At 46.3% G+C, this 13,208-nt stretch overlaps 1 protein-coding gene across 3 annotated transcripts in view; it reads right to left on the minus strand.

Moving 5' to 3' along the window:
• Window positions 1–12,291, minus strand: part of ZDHHC20 (zinc finger DHHC-type palmitoyltransferase 20) — an 83,698-nt gene extending 71,407 nt beyond the window's left edge. For all 3 annotated transcript variants that reach the window (XR_008795027.1, XM_056132927.1, XM_056132925.1), the window contains exon 1: window positions 11,960–12,291. Coding sequence is in view for 2 of the 3 variants with exons in the window: in XM_056132927.1 (XP_055988902.1) it covers window positions 11,960–12,278 (319 nt within the window). In the remaining variant the exon portion in view is untranslated. The remainder of the gene's footprint in view (window positions 1–11,959) is intronic.
• Window positions 12,292–13,208: the final 917 nt, after the last annotated feature.

Raw genomic sequence — 13,208 nt, forward strand, 5'->3', positions numbered from 1 at the left:
CAGAGTCAAGACTAAGTCCTGAGCAACACTAGGTATGACTCCCCAAAACAAAACAAAATAAAAAGGCACTCAAGGGGCTAGGGAGACAGGTAAGGGTTAAGGACTTGGAACCCTGTTCCACACACAGCAATGCATGGCTTCCCCGAACCCACTAGGTGTGGCCCTTGATGCCCTCAAGCACTACCAAGGTGGCCTTGCTGATCTAACATTGGAGAGCCCAAGCAGTGCTGAGTCTGAGCCCCAGAATTAAACCATCCAGTACCAATGGTCAAGTAGCCCTTGGCCCTGAGCACTGCTTGAAAGGTTCTCCTCACAAAAATTAAATATAGACTGAAGTAATTATCTATTATATATATAACCTGCACAAAATCTCATGATTTAAAATTTTTTGTTCTGTTTCAATTTTTGGCATCTTAACAAAACACTTAAAAGTCAAAATTATATACATATTCAGAAAGACCTGGCTTTCATTACTTCCTCACTCCATTTTCATTAGTAAAATTTCACTATTTTTCAGCAAAATAAGCAAGTATTTCTAATCTGTTCCTTCAAACAATTATTTGTAGCGTTAAATAGTATGGGGACTAAGACATTTGCTTTGCGTGTAGCTCATCCTAGTTTGATCACCAGCCTCGATGGTCCACTGACCACCACCAGGAGTGATCACTGAGCACAGAGCCAGGAAGAGCCCCTGAGCACTGCTGGTTGAGGCCCACCCTTCACCCTTAAATCCTACTTTACACTTTGCTGTTTTTCTTGTAACATATCCTCAGAATCACTACACAGTAAAACACAGAGACAACCACTGTTTGTTTTTTTTCAAGGACTGCACAGTATTCTATTGTGTGGGTGTTCCAGTAATATAATCAGGTCTTTATTGACGAACATTTGGGTTACCTCCAATCTTATGCTGTTGCAAATAATGTGGCAATGAATAACCTTATGCATGTGTTATTTGTAGCAGTTTATTTCAGTGCAGATTCCTGATAGTGAAATTCCTGGGTGTAAAGTAAACCTGTCTGCTTTCCCCTGAATCCATGACAGGATTCGCAGCATTCTATTACTTCTCCTACCCATGTATAAGCCTGTATCTTGACAGTACACTGCAGTATTGAGTATTCTGTGCAGCAATATTGATATTGCAAGGAGGTTTATGTTGCATTTGTAAGTGTAAGAATCTTCACATCTGGGGCTGGAGCGATAGCACAGCGGGTAGGGCGTTTGCCTTGCACGCGGCCAACCCAGGTTTGATTCCCAGCATCCCATATGGTTCCCCGAGCACTGCCAGGAGTAATTCCTGAGTGAAGAGCCAGGAGTAAGCCCTATACATCACCGGGATGTGACCCAAAAAGAAAAAGAAAAAAATAAGAATCTTCATGTCTGTAGTCATTTTGATTTCATTTTTCCTGCAAACAATTCACACTCATCCTTAAAAAAAATCATGTAATTTGCTACAATGTGAATGGCTCCTAGATGGCATCACCTTAAGTGAAATAAATCATCACTGCATCACTGCTTATCACTATCATCCTGTTCATCGGTTTCCTCGAGCAGGCACCAGTAACATCTCCATTAATCCTAGCGCTGAGATTTTTTAGCAAGTGCTAAGAGGAAGCTCTTTCAGGGTCAGGGGAATGAGACCCACCATGGTTACTGGGTTTTGGCATATCGAATATGCCATGGGGAGCTTGCCAGACCACTCTCAACATGTTCGGACGAGCCTCACGCATGAAGGAACCGGCAGAGGAACCCAGGCGTGCGGGACCTGGGGCTGAGTTCTTCAAGCCTGCTCGGATCAGGACTGGGCCTCTTTCACCCAGATACCTCATCTTCCAGTAGCTAGGCAGTTACACCCACCAACTGCCGCTGGTGCCTCGTAATCCCATCAACAGCCAAGATCCAGAGACTATAAAACCAAGCTCCCGGAAGAGAACAATGCAGAGTCTCCTGCCCCCGCGCCTGGCTGTCCTCACCAGGGTCCCGTGGAAATAAATCATAGGGAAGACAAAAAAACAGATTATCTCACTCATCTGTGGAATATGCAGAAAGATGAGGGAACAGGCAGTATAAAGCAATAAGGGACCAGAGCAACGGGATAGTGGATAAATCATTTGTCTTCCCCGGCATCACCCCATATGGTTGCCCTGATTCTACCAGGAGTGATCCCTGAGTGCATTGTCAGGAATAAGTCCTGAGAACTGCCGCCAGGTGTGATTCCCCCACAAAACAACAGCAACAACAACGAAAAAAACAATGATAAACCTTTGGTCTTGCATGAAAACACTGATTAACAGCTGGGGGTAGTGGCTGTGTGAGTATCATGTTGTGTGTGTACCACAGGCACTTTGATGCTGGTAGAGTATAAAACTTTGTACATCCGCTTGGAGCAGAAAAGCAAATGGACTTGTGTTGATCCGCGCCACCAAGCCTGCCCGGAGGGGGAAGGGCGTTGACCAGCCCGCCCGCTCCTCTCTGGAAAGAAAGATGGCGGCCGCACGGGAGCCTTGTGGAAAGCGGGTTTGAGCCGGGCTCGGGGGAGCGGCGGGGACCTCATGGGAAGGGGGGCTTTGTGGGCCGTCCCCCACGCCCCACCGAGGTCGCCACCTGCCCCCCACGAGCGGCTCTCCGGCACGGCCACGACTCCAGGGCACAGAAACCAATCTCTTAACTAGCTAACTTTTAATAGAAATTCTTCCAGGGTCAATAAGTAAAAAAGCAGGAAATCAAAACCACGCTGCCGCTATCGCGGCCGCGCGACCTCATTTTATTCTTAAACCAAGTTGTAGAAAGCAAATCATTTCACAACGCTGTTTCAGCATGTCTGATTAGGGGGGGGGGGTCGTAAACTCTAAACAATAATTGTGCATCTTCTATCGAAATAATCTATCTAGTCAAAGTAGATAGAGTATTAACTAGAACTCATCTGCCTCACAAGAATTGGGAGGGGTGGGAGGTGGGGGTCTATTGGGGTTCGGGGTTAAAAATGAGTATTGGTAAAGGGAAATGTGTTTGGTATATACATGACTGAGACCTAAACCCGAAAGCTCTGTAACTTTTCCCACAGTGATTCAATAAATAAATAAATTATAAAAAAAAAAAAATTTTAGCCACCATTTATATTGCCATGGAGAGACTTTTTTATTTGATATAATCATACTTATTTACTTTTGTTTCTGTGGTGTTTGCCAATGGAATCATACCATTGAAAACACCCTTGAGATCCAAAACTTAGAGAAAATTGCTTATATTTTTCTCATTGTATTTTATGGATTCTGGTTTAATTCCAAGATCTTTGATCCACTTTGAATAAGTTTTTTATAAAGTATGATACTTTGATCTAGTTTCATCTTTTTTTTGAATGTGGCTACTCAAATGGTATCTTAGAAAATATTTGCTATGCTTGCTATGCTTTATTTGTTTAATACTAAGTTTCAAAACATCAGTTGTGTATCTTATAAATGGAATATTGGATGATAAATTTGATACATTTGAAAATAAATTTTCTATCAAAAAAAAAAAAACTTTGTACATCAACACCATAAACTTCAATACTATTATACCTATATTACTTATTTTTTTTTTTATTTGGTGGGACAGTCTTTTTACCTGGCTGTAAGATCATTCACTAATGTTTTCTTCTGGTACTTAAAAAAAATCCCTTTTTTTTTTACATTCATATTTCGTCCATTTTGAAATGACAGGCTCCAAGGGCAAGAGAGCCATCAGATCAGCCTGAAAAATTTTGTGTCTGAAAGAAAGTACTCAAAGTGATGGACATGTCAAAGAGATGCAGCAACCAAACTGATGGGGAACTTACTGGACAAATCCAGGACATTTTTAGAAAATAAGACTAATCCACATATTAAGAATCCATGGAGGCTGGAAAGATGGTAAAGAGATTAGGGCACATTTCTGTATACAGCTGGCCCCAACTTAATCCCCAGCACTACACTGTCCCCAGCTCCTCACAAGGTGCAGCACAGGAGACTCTTGATTACTGCTGGCGTGGCCCAAGCAGTACTACATCCCCAGGCCCTAGCACTGAATATTGCTGGGAGGCCTAAAAGAAGTTTTCAAAAATTCAAATCCATAAATGTATGTTAATGTGAATCAATGAGCAAGTGGTGAAGAAAAAGTTCTTACAGAATTCTAACTTGTATAGCCAAGAGCACAGAATTAGAAAAATCACCATGTGACAATCGGCACAATAATGGTTTCCAGCAAGAAATGTCAATATATGCCAAGAAGACTAGGTGCAAACAATCAGAACAACATTCATATAGAAAGAATATCAAGGTACTCCTCTGGCGTCAGGTGGAAAGACAATTTGGAGTATAAGTGCAAGCGAGAGGAAACGAACAGGTGAAGTGAGAACTTAAACAGCAATGAGCCGCCACAGCCTCACTGGGCACTGCTGGGGCTGTGTCATTCCTGTGGGCAGCCTGCTCTGGAAGGGCTTGACTCAGTGTGGTGAAGCAAAGCCAAAGCTCCACTCTCACTGTTGGAAGCTGTCACCTGCCACGGCTGGGCAGCCAGTTTGTCCCTGGAGGTAGATCCATTTGGTGTATCTGAGTCTCCAAGAACATTTCTTGGTTATAAAGACAAACTGTACCTTTACGGAATGGAAGAACTAGGCAGATCACAAAGGTTTTACTACTGATCATTGTGGGGGTTCCTCAAAATTCATGTTAGGGTCCAGGGATATCTCCCCAAGTGCCCAGTATTGTGAGGCCCATACCAGTTCCTTGGCACATGTCCCGTACTGCCTGCTGCAGCTGTGATGGCCCCTGCACCCCAGCTGAGTAGCAGTGCACGCCCAGTGGTGAGACCAGCACAACCTGCACACCAACATCACTGGCAGTGCCTGCCTCACCCTGGTACTGCTGGATGTGCCTGCTATTAAAAAAATTCAGGTTACATCTCAGGACCAGTTTGAGGAGGTGAGGCTTTGTGAAGTACTAAGATGATGAAGGAGGAGTTCACAAAAGGGATTTTATACTGAAACTAGTACTTTTATCAAAGAGACACATTCTACCATGGGAGGAGAAAGTGCAAATATGACCACAGGAAGTAGGCGTTCAGCTGACACTGAGGCTGCTGGTGCCTTGATCTTGTACTTGCCAGCTCCCAGAACACTGAGAACATTTGTTCAATACCCATCCAGTCTACGGTTAGAAAACAGCCTGGAAAGACTAAGACCTTCTTGTTCTTAGGACTAATACTGAAATGTTTATACGTAAAAGGACATTACTTCTCTAACTTAATCTTAAACACCACAAAGCAAATGGATGACTGAATGTCAAAATACATACAGTAAATAACATTATAGTTCTCAAGTGAAGGGGAAATGACAATTTCGTACCCTTTGCCAAACATTTAAAATACAAAATATTTTTATCCATTTATTGTTTATCTTGCAATAAGGTTTGAATTTGAACCAATTTAATCTCTTACCAAATATCGAGGTGTCCCATCTTTTCCAGTTAGATATTAATTTTTATCATAATAAAAATTCCTACAATTACAGTCGGCTTACATGGATGTTCTGTTCTATTAGCTAATGTATAAGTCTATGCAATATACTCCTGCTTTATTTTTAGTTATTTTACTTTGGCTTGGGGCTAGAGCGATAGCACAGCGGTAGGGCGTTTGCCTTGCATGCAGCCAACATGGCCGACCTGAGTTCGATTCCTCCGCCCCTCTCGGAGAGCCCGGCAAGCTACCGAGAGTATCTCGCCCGTACGGCAGAGCCTGGCAAGCTCCCCATGACGTATTCGATATGCCAGACACAGTAACAACAAAGTCTCCAGTGGAGACGTTACTGGGCCCGCTCGAGCAAATCGATGAACAACGGGAGGACCATGACCGTGACTTTGGCTTAGGTTTGGGGTCTCACCTAGCTGTGTGCAGAGATGAGTCCCACATCAGGGGTCAGCAAGCAGTCTTGGCAGTGAGGTGATCATATGGTGGGAGGGATGAATCCAGGCTTCCAGCATACAAAGCCAGCCCACTCTCTACAGCACAATACTTTTTTTTAAAAGCAGTTATAGGTACACAGCAAAAACTAAAGAATTATATACAATCCCACCCTCAAAGTTTTAATTATTGAGGATTTGGGCTTTAAAATATCATAGTTTCTCTTTACTTTTTTGGGGGGTCATATCTGGCTCTGGGCTCAGAGGTCCATATGTGGCAGTGATTGAGGGGTTAACATGCAGATTCTAACCTGAATTCTACAATTTTCAGAGCTATAATTACCTGTAAGGCAAATTCCTTAACTTCTGTGCTATCTCTGGTCCAGAGTTTTGCCTTTCTTATCCTTTTTCTTCACAAGTTTCCTGACTGCCTTGTTTGTTTTTCCATATGACCTTTAAGATCAACTAGTACAGGGCTAGAGAATTAACAGCTATTGAGATTAATGTTCATTTAAATATTAATTTGAGGAGAACTGAAAAATTTGAAGAACTGAGCTATTCTGTTCATGAAAGTGAAATATAGGGGCTTGAGTAATAGTACAGCAGGTAGGGTATTTGCCTTGCACATGGCCAACCTAGGTTCAATCCCCGGCATCCCGTATGGTCCTCCAAGTACCGCCAGGAGTAATTCCTGAGTGCAGAGTCAGGAGTAAACCCCAACCATTAACAGGTGTGGCCCTAAAACTAAAAACAAACAAAAAGTGTAAAATGCTTGTTTGTTCAAGTTTACTACTGTGTGTGTTTGAACTGGGGGAGTGGGACAGTGGCCACACCAATTGTTTTTCATATTGGGGGAGGAAAGTGAGTAGGCCCACAGAGGTGGGCTCTGAGGTTATTTTAAGGCTGGTCGACCCGAGTTCGATTCCTCCGCCCCTCTCGGAGAGCCCGGCAAGCTACCGAGAGTATTCGATATGCCATACACAGTAACAACAAAGTCTCCAATGGAGACGTTACTGGGCCCGCTTGAGCAAATCGATGATCAACGGGAGGGCTCAGGGATTAGTCTGACAGTGCTCCAGGGACCCTACAATGCTGAGATGGAACCCAGACCTACACATAAAGCATGAAGTCAGCCCTCTGCACTCTCTTCAGTACTGCTCTAGTGGTGTGCAGTAATGTCTTCCTCTGAAAGATTTGGCATTATTACGGTTTAAGTATGCTTTGATGCCAAACACAGTAACAACAAAGTCTCCAATTGGGACGTTACTGGGCCCGCTCGAGCAAATCGATGATCAACGGGAGGGCCTTTACTTTAGTTACTTTAAGTATGCTTTGTCATTTTTGACTACAAACACATATGTTCAAACACAATTTTAAATTAAATCATTGTTATGTATATATATATACACACACACACATACACACACACACATATATATAGTGTGTGTGTGTTTGTGTGTATAACTGCAAGTACATTCAGTGAGAGAATGTATCAGTTTGGTTTTTGTGAATTCTATTTTTTAAATTATTACTGGGATGGAGGCGGGATGGGGTGTCCCCAAGCAGTGATTCTTGGTCAACTGGGCTGTTGGTTCAGCACAAGATGTGATGCTGCTTGGCCCTGCAGTGCTGGGGAATACCTGGGCCAGGTTCCTGGAAGTACCTGGGTCAGAAACATGCCAGGCAGGCACCCTAATCTCTATACTATTTCCCACTTACACTACTCACTATTATTGTGTTATTATTATCCTCACAAACACTGCTCAGACTGCTCTGGGGCCCCTCCTGGAGACCTGGTCAACAGGGTTCATGTAAGTCCAAAAGAAACAGAAGCAGAGCTGTGAGGTGGGGATGACCTGGGCATCCCGGTGGTGCTCAAGGGGAGTCCAGGAACACTCTAAGCAGTGCTGGAATGCTTCAAGGGTAACACTCAGAGATGCTCAGGGGACCAGATCTGGGTCTGCAGCGTGCTCAGGTCTGGTCCCCTGAGCATCACTGGGTGTGACCTTGGGGGTATTTCCCCAGTCTGTTGGTTACTTTTACAACCTTCCATTTTATTAATTCTTCTTGGTTTGTATGATGTTGTTATTGTCTTAAATTTTCTGACATATACTATCATATTATCTATACACAGAAACAACTTTTCTCTTACTTTCTAATGTTTTCTGTTTGAATTTTCATTTTGAGTAAATGTAACCTAACTTTGCCAACAGAATGCTATATAACAATAGCTCCAAATGACCTTAAAAAGAGGTTCCAATAAAACCCTAGGAACTTAAATTAACACTTTCCTTGAAAAGAACTTTCCTGGGTCACGGAAATTGCTCAAAGGGATGGAGGACATACTCCGTATGAGGAAGGCTAAGATCCCATATAGGCATTGCAGGGTACAGAAATGCAACCAAGAGTAACCCCGGTTACTGAATAACCATCTTGACCAAAGTGAAAAAGTTGGCAAGCTTACACTTAATTAAATTCATCTAAGCTGAGAGTATAGGGTTAAGGCGCTTGCAATGAACGTGGCTAGTTCCATGGTATTGCATATATGAGTTCTGAGCACTGATTGTGCAGTCCCAAAATAAACGAACAAAAATCACATATATTTAAATACTGGCTGGGGAGAAAATTGAAGAATTTTAATTTAATTTAAAATCAAGGTCTTTGGACCTTTAGGTCCAATATTAACACTTCTTATTACCCCTCTGAGGGGTAACATTTAAGATGGTCACATAGATGCTTACCTTTTAAGCCCACATAGATGCTTACCTTTTTATTCCTCCAAGATAGATGTGTATGTTTTGTGTTGGGGTGGAGGAGAGATGGAGTTAGAGAAAGAGAAAGAGACAGAGACAGAGACAGAGAGAGAGAGACAGAGAGAGAGAGAAAGAGAGAGAGAGAGAAGAGAGAGAGAGAGACAGAGAGAGACAGAGATGGAGAAAGATCACAAAATTAGAAAGTTAAGGGGCTGGGACAGAGTGGAATTTGTTCAAATATCTTACTGCCAGGAACTTTGTCTGAGACATTTAGGGATTTCTGGCACCTTTCAGAAGAAAATTACTTTATATAAGTAGATCATACATAAGATCACCAATCCTACATGTCCAGAGCTGAATTTAGTAGTTCATTTTAAAAGCATCGGCTCTGAGGCTGAAGGGATAGTACGGTGGGTAAAATGATTGTCTTGCACATTGCTGGCCCCAGGGTTCGATCCTAGGCATCCCATATAGTCACAGGGCAGTCAGGAATAATTCCTTAGTGTACAGCCAGGAGTAACTTGAATATGGACCAAAAACCAAAACCAAAATTAAATTAAATAAAAGCATGGACAAAGAAATTTTTATGATGCTATTATCTGACCCTGAACGATTTGAGGATAAAACAAAAGATGTAATTATGATTCTTGCTCATCTACATAAGGATTATCAGAAGATAAACATACTCTATAAAATTATTAAAATAGAACTTTAAAACCCACATTTCAGTTTAAAGCTCCTATAAAGTTATGTCTGTATATTTCAGTGTGAGGATCTGAACTTATGAAGACATAACAAATGTAAGTAGTTTAAGACAGGGCTTCTTGAACTTTTTCCACTCATGACCCTTTTTTTTGCCCAAAGAATTCAATAGGGCTCAGGTGAGTGCCACCAGAAACAACTTGGATTCATCACACATTTGGTTTTAAGTAAATTTCTGGTTATGGTGAGACATTTTACTCTTGCAAATGTTTCTGTGACATCCACATTCAATTACTTATCCCTATCTATACCTTAAGTTGTATAGTCGCCACAGTTTAAGAAGCTAGGGTTTTGGGTTTTTTTGTCTTTTTGGATCACACCTGGCGATGCTCTGGGGTTACTCCTGACTCTGCACGCAGGAATTACTCCTGGTGGTGCTTGCAGAACCATATGGGATGCTGGGATCAAACCTGGGTTGGCCACGTGCAAGGCAAATGCCCTACCCACTGTATTAGCACTCTGGTCCAAAGCTAGGGTTTAAAGTATAGTTTTAATATGAGAGTGAGTGAGTAAGGCACTTGCCTTGCACTCAGCTGATCCATGCTCAATCCCCAGCACTACCATTTGTGGGTCCCTGGAGCCCTGCAAGGATTTCCCTAAAGCACAGTGCCAGAAGTAAACCCTAAGCACAGCCAGGTATGGCCCCACCTCAAAAAAAAATAAGAAAGAAAAGAAGAAAAGAAGAAAAGACATGGGTGTAATGGATACAATTTTCACTTTAAAAGCTAAACCAAAAACCTACCCTCAAAATTTTGAGCCAAAATATTCTCTTCCATGTGCACAACTCCATTTTAACCAAGTTATCTGAGAGCTAGGCAAATTCAGAACCATAGTCAGAGCAGTCCTGATACCGAGAAATAGAAACAGGAAGTACAGCTTTTTTTCATTTCATTCAGATAATCAACAGCCATCTCGGGTGGCTTTTGAGAATACTGAATGGGCCAGGGAGAGGCAGATACAAGGCCCAGAGTTTCATCCCTGTAAGCAGGAAATGCAGCTCCCACCCAATATAGTGAGGTGCAGTGGGCTTGATAAAAAGACCATTTAGGGACTGGAGTGATAGCACAGTGGGTAGGGCATTTGCCTTGCACGCGGCCAACCCGGGTTCAATTCCCAGCTTCCCATATGGTCTCCTGAGCACTGCCAGGAGTAATTCCTGAGTGCATGAGCCAGGAGTTCCCCTGTGCATTGTCAGGTGTGACCCAAAAAAAGGTAAATTAATTGATTAATTAAAAAAAAAAGGCCATTTAACAGCAGTTTTTCAGATGACTGTGGACTTAGTCTGGAGAATGACTAGCTCATTCTGGCATGTCTGGATTGCATTTACAGCCTCACCTGCCATTTGGGTCTAAGTTTTCAGGAAAAATGGATATGACAGACATATACAAAGCAACCTGAAGAAGGTCAGTGTAAAAATCAAACTACTGGAAGACTAGTAGACCACCATTAGTCACTCCCACAGACAACAGGAACCCCAGGTACTTTGATTGGCAATCAGTTCCCTTCAATTTTCGGACAGCCCATTCAAGTCATGATCTTAATCCTTGGAGCGCCCTGCAATGTATTTCCTTTCTTCTGAGGAATAAGGTGAGAAACTAGCTGTGAAAGAAATGGCAGGAAAGAAATAAACAATACCTCAAAGTTTGGGGATGAAGGAAATGTAAATCTGTATAATAGCTAAAACCAAAAAAAAAAAAAAAAACCTCATCCCCAAACAATGAAGATATCTATTGTCCCAATCTTCCTTTACAATATTCTGTGAAAGTTACTGGGTTCGAACTTAAGTAAACTTTGGAACCGTTCGAGAGTCAGGCAGTGAATTAATTTCTTTTCTAGGGCTAACCTACTCCAGCAGAAGAGGATGAAAAGACCGGCTGCCTTTTCCCCAGACTGTAACTGACCTGAAGGCCACACTCTACCGCACAGGTTAGATTAAAAGCCACCTAGATTTCTTTAACAGAAGTAGGAAAAAAGAAAAATAAAAAAGTACGGGGGGAGGGAGGCACAAAGAACCTCTGAGACACACACTACCGTGAAACCACGAAACACACCCAGGTAACTGACTCACGCAGGATACATACACACCTAAGAAACACACACCTGTAAAACATACACCTAGGAACTACACACACCCCTGCGAAACGCGCACACGTCCTTAATGAAACACGCACACAATCCTACGAAACGCAACCCGGCCCTATAAATCACAACACCGCCCTATGCAACACACCCGCAGCCCTCTCAGACACACACCCGCACAGCGTTAACACACGCCTCTCCGAAATGCACTTCCCAGGAAGCCCTCGCACCGACCCAACACACCCACCGCGCACACCCCTGGGAAACCCGCCCCTGCGACACACCCGCCCGCGCACCAACCGGCCCGGCCCCGGAGCCCTCCCGGGTCCCCCGGAAAGCGGGCGCCGGGAAGCTGCTCGCTCGGGGCCCAGCCGGGCTGCCGGGCCGCGGAGCGCACGGGCCGGCGAGGAGGGCCCGGCCCGGCCCCGCCGGCGCCCGCGCGATACTCACACACGCACAGCTCCACCACGTAGGCGTAGTAGGACCAGACGACCACGAAGGTGATGAAGAGCACCGGCACCCAGCCCACGCCGCGCTGACAGCAGCGCCAGAACGTCCACGGCGCCATGTTCTGCGGGTCTGTGCACCACCACGCGCGCGGGGGTCGCGCCGAGCGCCCGGCCCCCAGCGCCGCCGACACCGACGCCGCCGCAGGTGCCCGGCCCGGCTGCTCCGCCCCGAAGGCCGGGCCCGCCGGATCCAAAGTCTGCGGCGCCTCGGCGTCCCGTCCCCTCACCGAGCCCCGCCCGGTTCCGCCCCGAGCCTCCATCCCATGGGGCCGCGCTGCGCCGCCGCCCGCCCCGCCTCACGCCGCCGCCGGCCAGGCCGCTGTCGGGGCGGGGCTTCCGCCGAGGGGCGGGGCTTGCGTCCCGGATGGGGCGGGGCCGAAAAGGCGGGGGGCGGGGCCTGGGCCGGGCATCCAAGCGCGGCGGGCCCGCGTGGGGGCGGGGGTGAGGCGAGTCCCGGAAGCTCGCGAGCGCCACGTGCCCAGCGGGAAGACCCCGGAGGCGGGAGACAGCCCCTGAAGGCCGAGGGGGCCGGGGGCTGGCCCGTGGAGAGACTTCTCGGAGGCGGCGGCCGGGGGCGGTTGTGACTGACGTCGCGGGCCTCGGATCCCCGCGTCCCGGTGAGGTACGCCTCACCCTGGCTTAACGCCGCCCCGTGACCCTCCCAGACGACTTGGGGCCGCGTCCCCGACGCCGACTGCTGACAGGAGTCGGCGCCAGGCGGGCCACGGGAGTGGAAGCCCGAGTCAGAGCTAAAGAAGGGGCCCACGGCCCTCTCGACGCCCCGATGACGGCGAGCAGCGCGGTGGCCCCCGGCGGCGTCACCGCGGACGCCACACAGTGGGGCCAGCGCGGCGACCCCGACGGCAGCGGCCCGAGCGCAGACGGACGCCGTGTCGGTGGGGAAGTGGGACCTGGGCGCAGATGGACTGGCCAGCGCTTCAGGGAGGCCGCTGAAGCCCTTAGCGCCCGGCCGGGAGCCGAGTGGTCGGTCGCAGAGGCACACTTACCCCGCGGCCGAGTCCTCTGCTCCGGGTCGGCGATGAGGAGCCCCCCTGCACGGGTGGCTTGGGTTTCTGTTCAGGAGCCACATCTGACTGTGCTCCCGCACTCTGGGCTCGCTCCTAGAGGGGGTTAGAGAACGCTCCGAAAACCAGGCATTGGACCCGGGTCAGCCACGGGCCGGGCAAGCC

Source organism: Sorex fumeus, unplaced genomic scaffold (genome assembly GCF_029834395.1).
Source record: "Sorex fumeus unplaced genomic scaffold, SorFum_2.1 ptg000095l, whole genome shotgun sequence".
Classification (NCBI taxonomy): Eukaryota; Metazoa; Chordata; class Mammalia; order Eulipotyphla; family Soricidae; genus Sorex; species Sorex fumeus.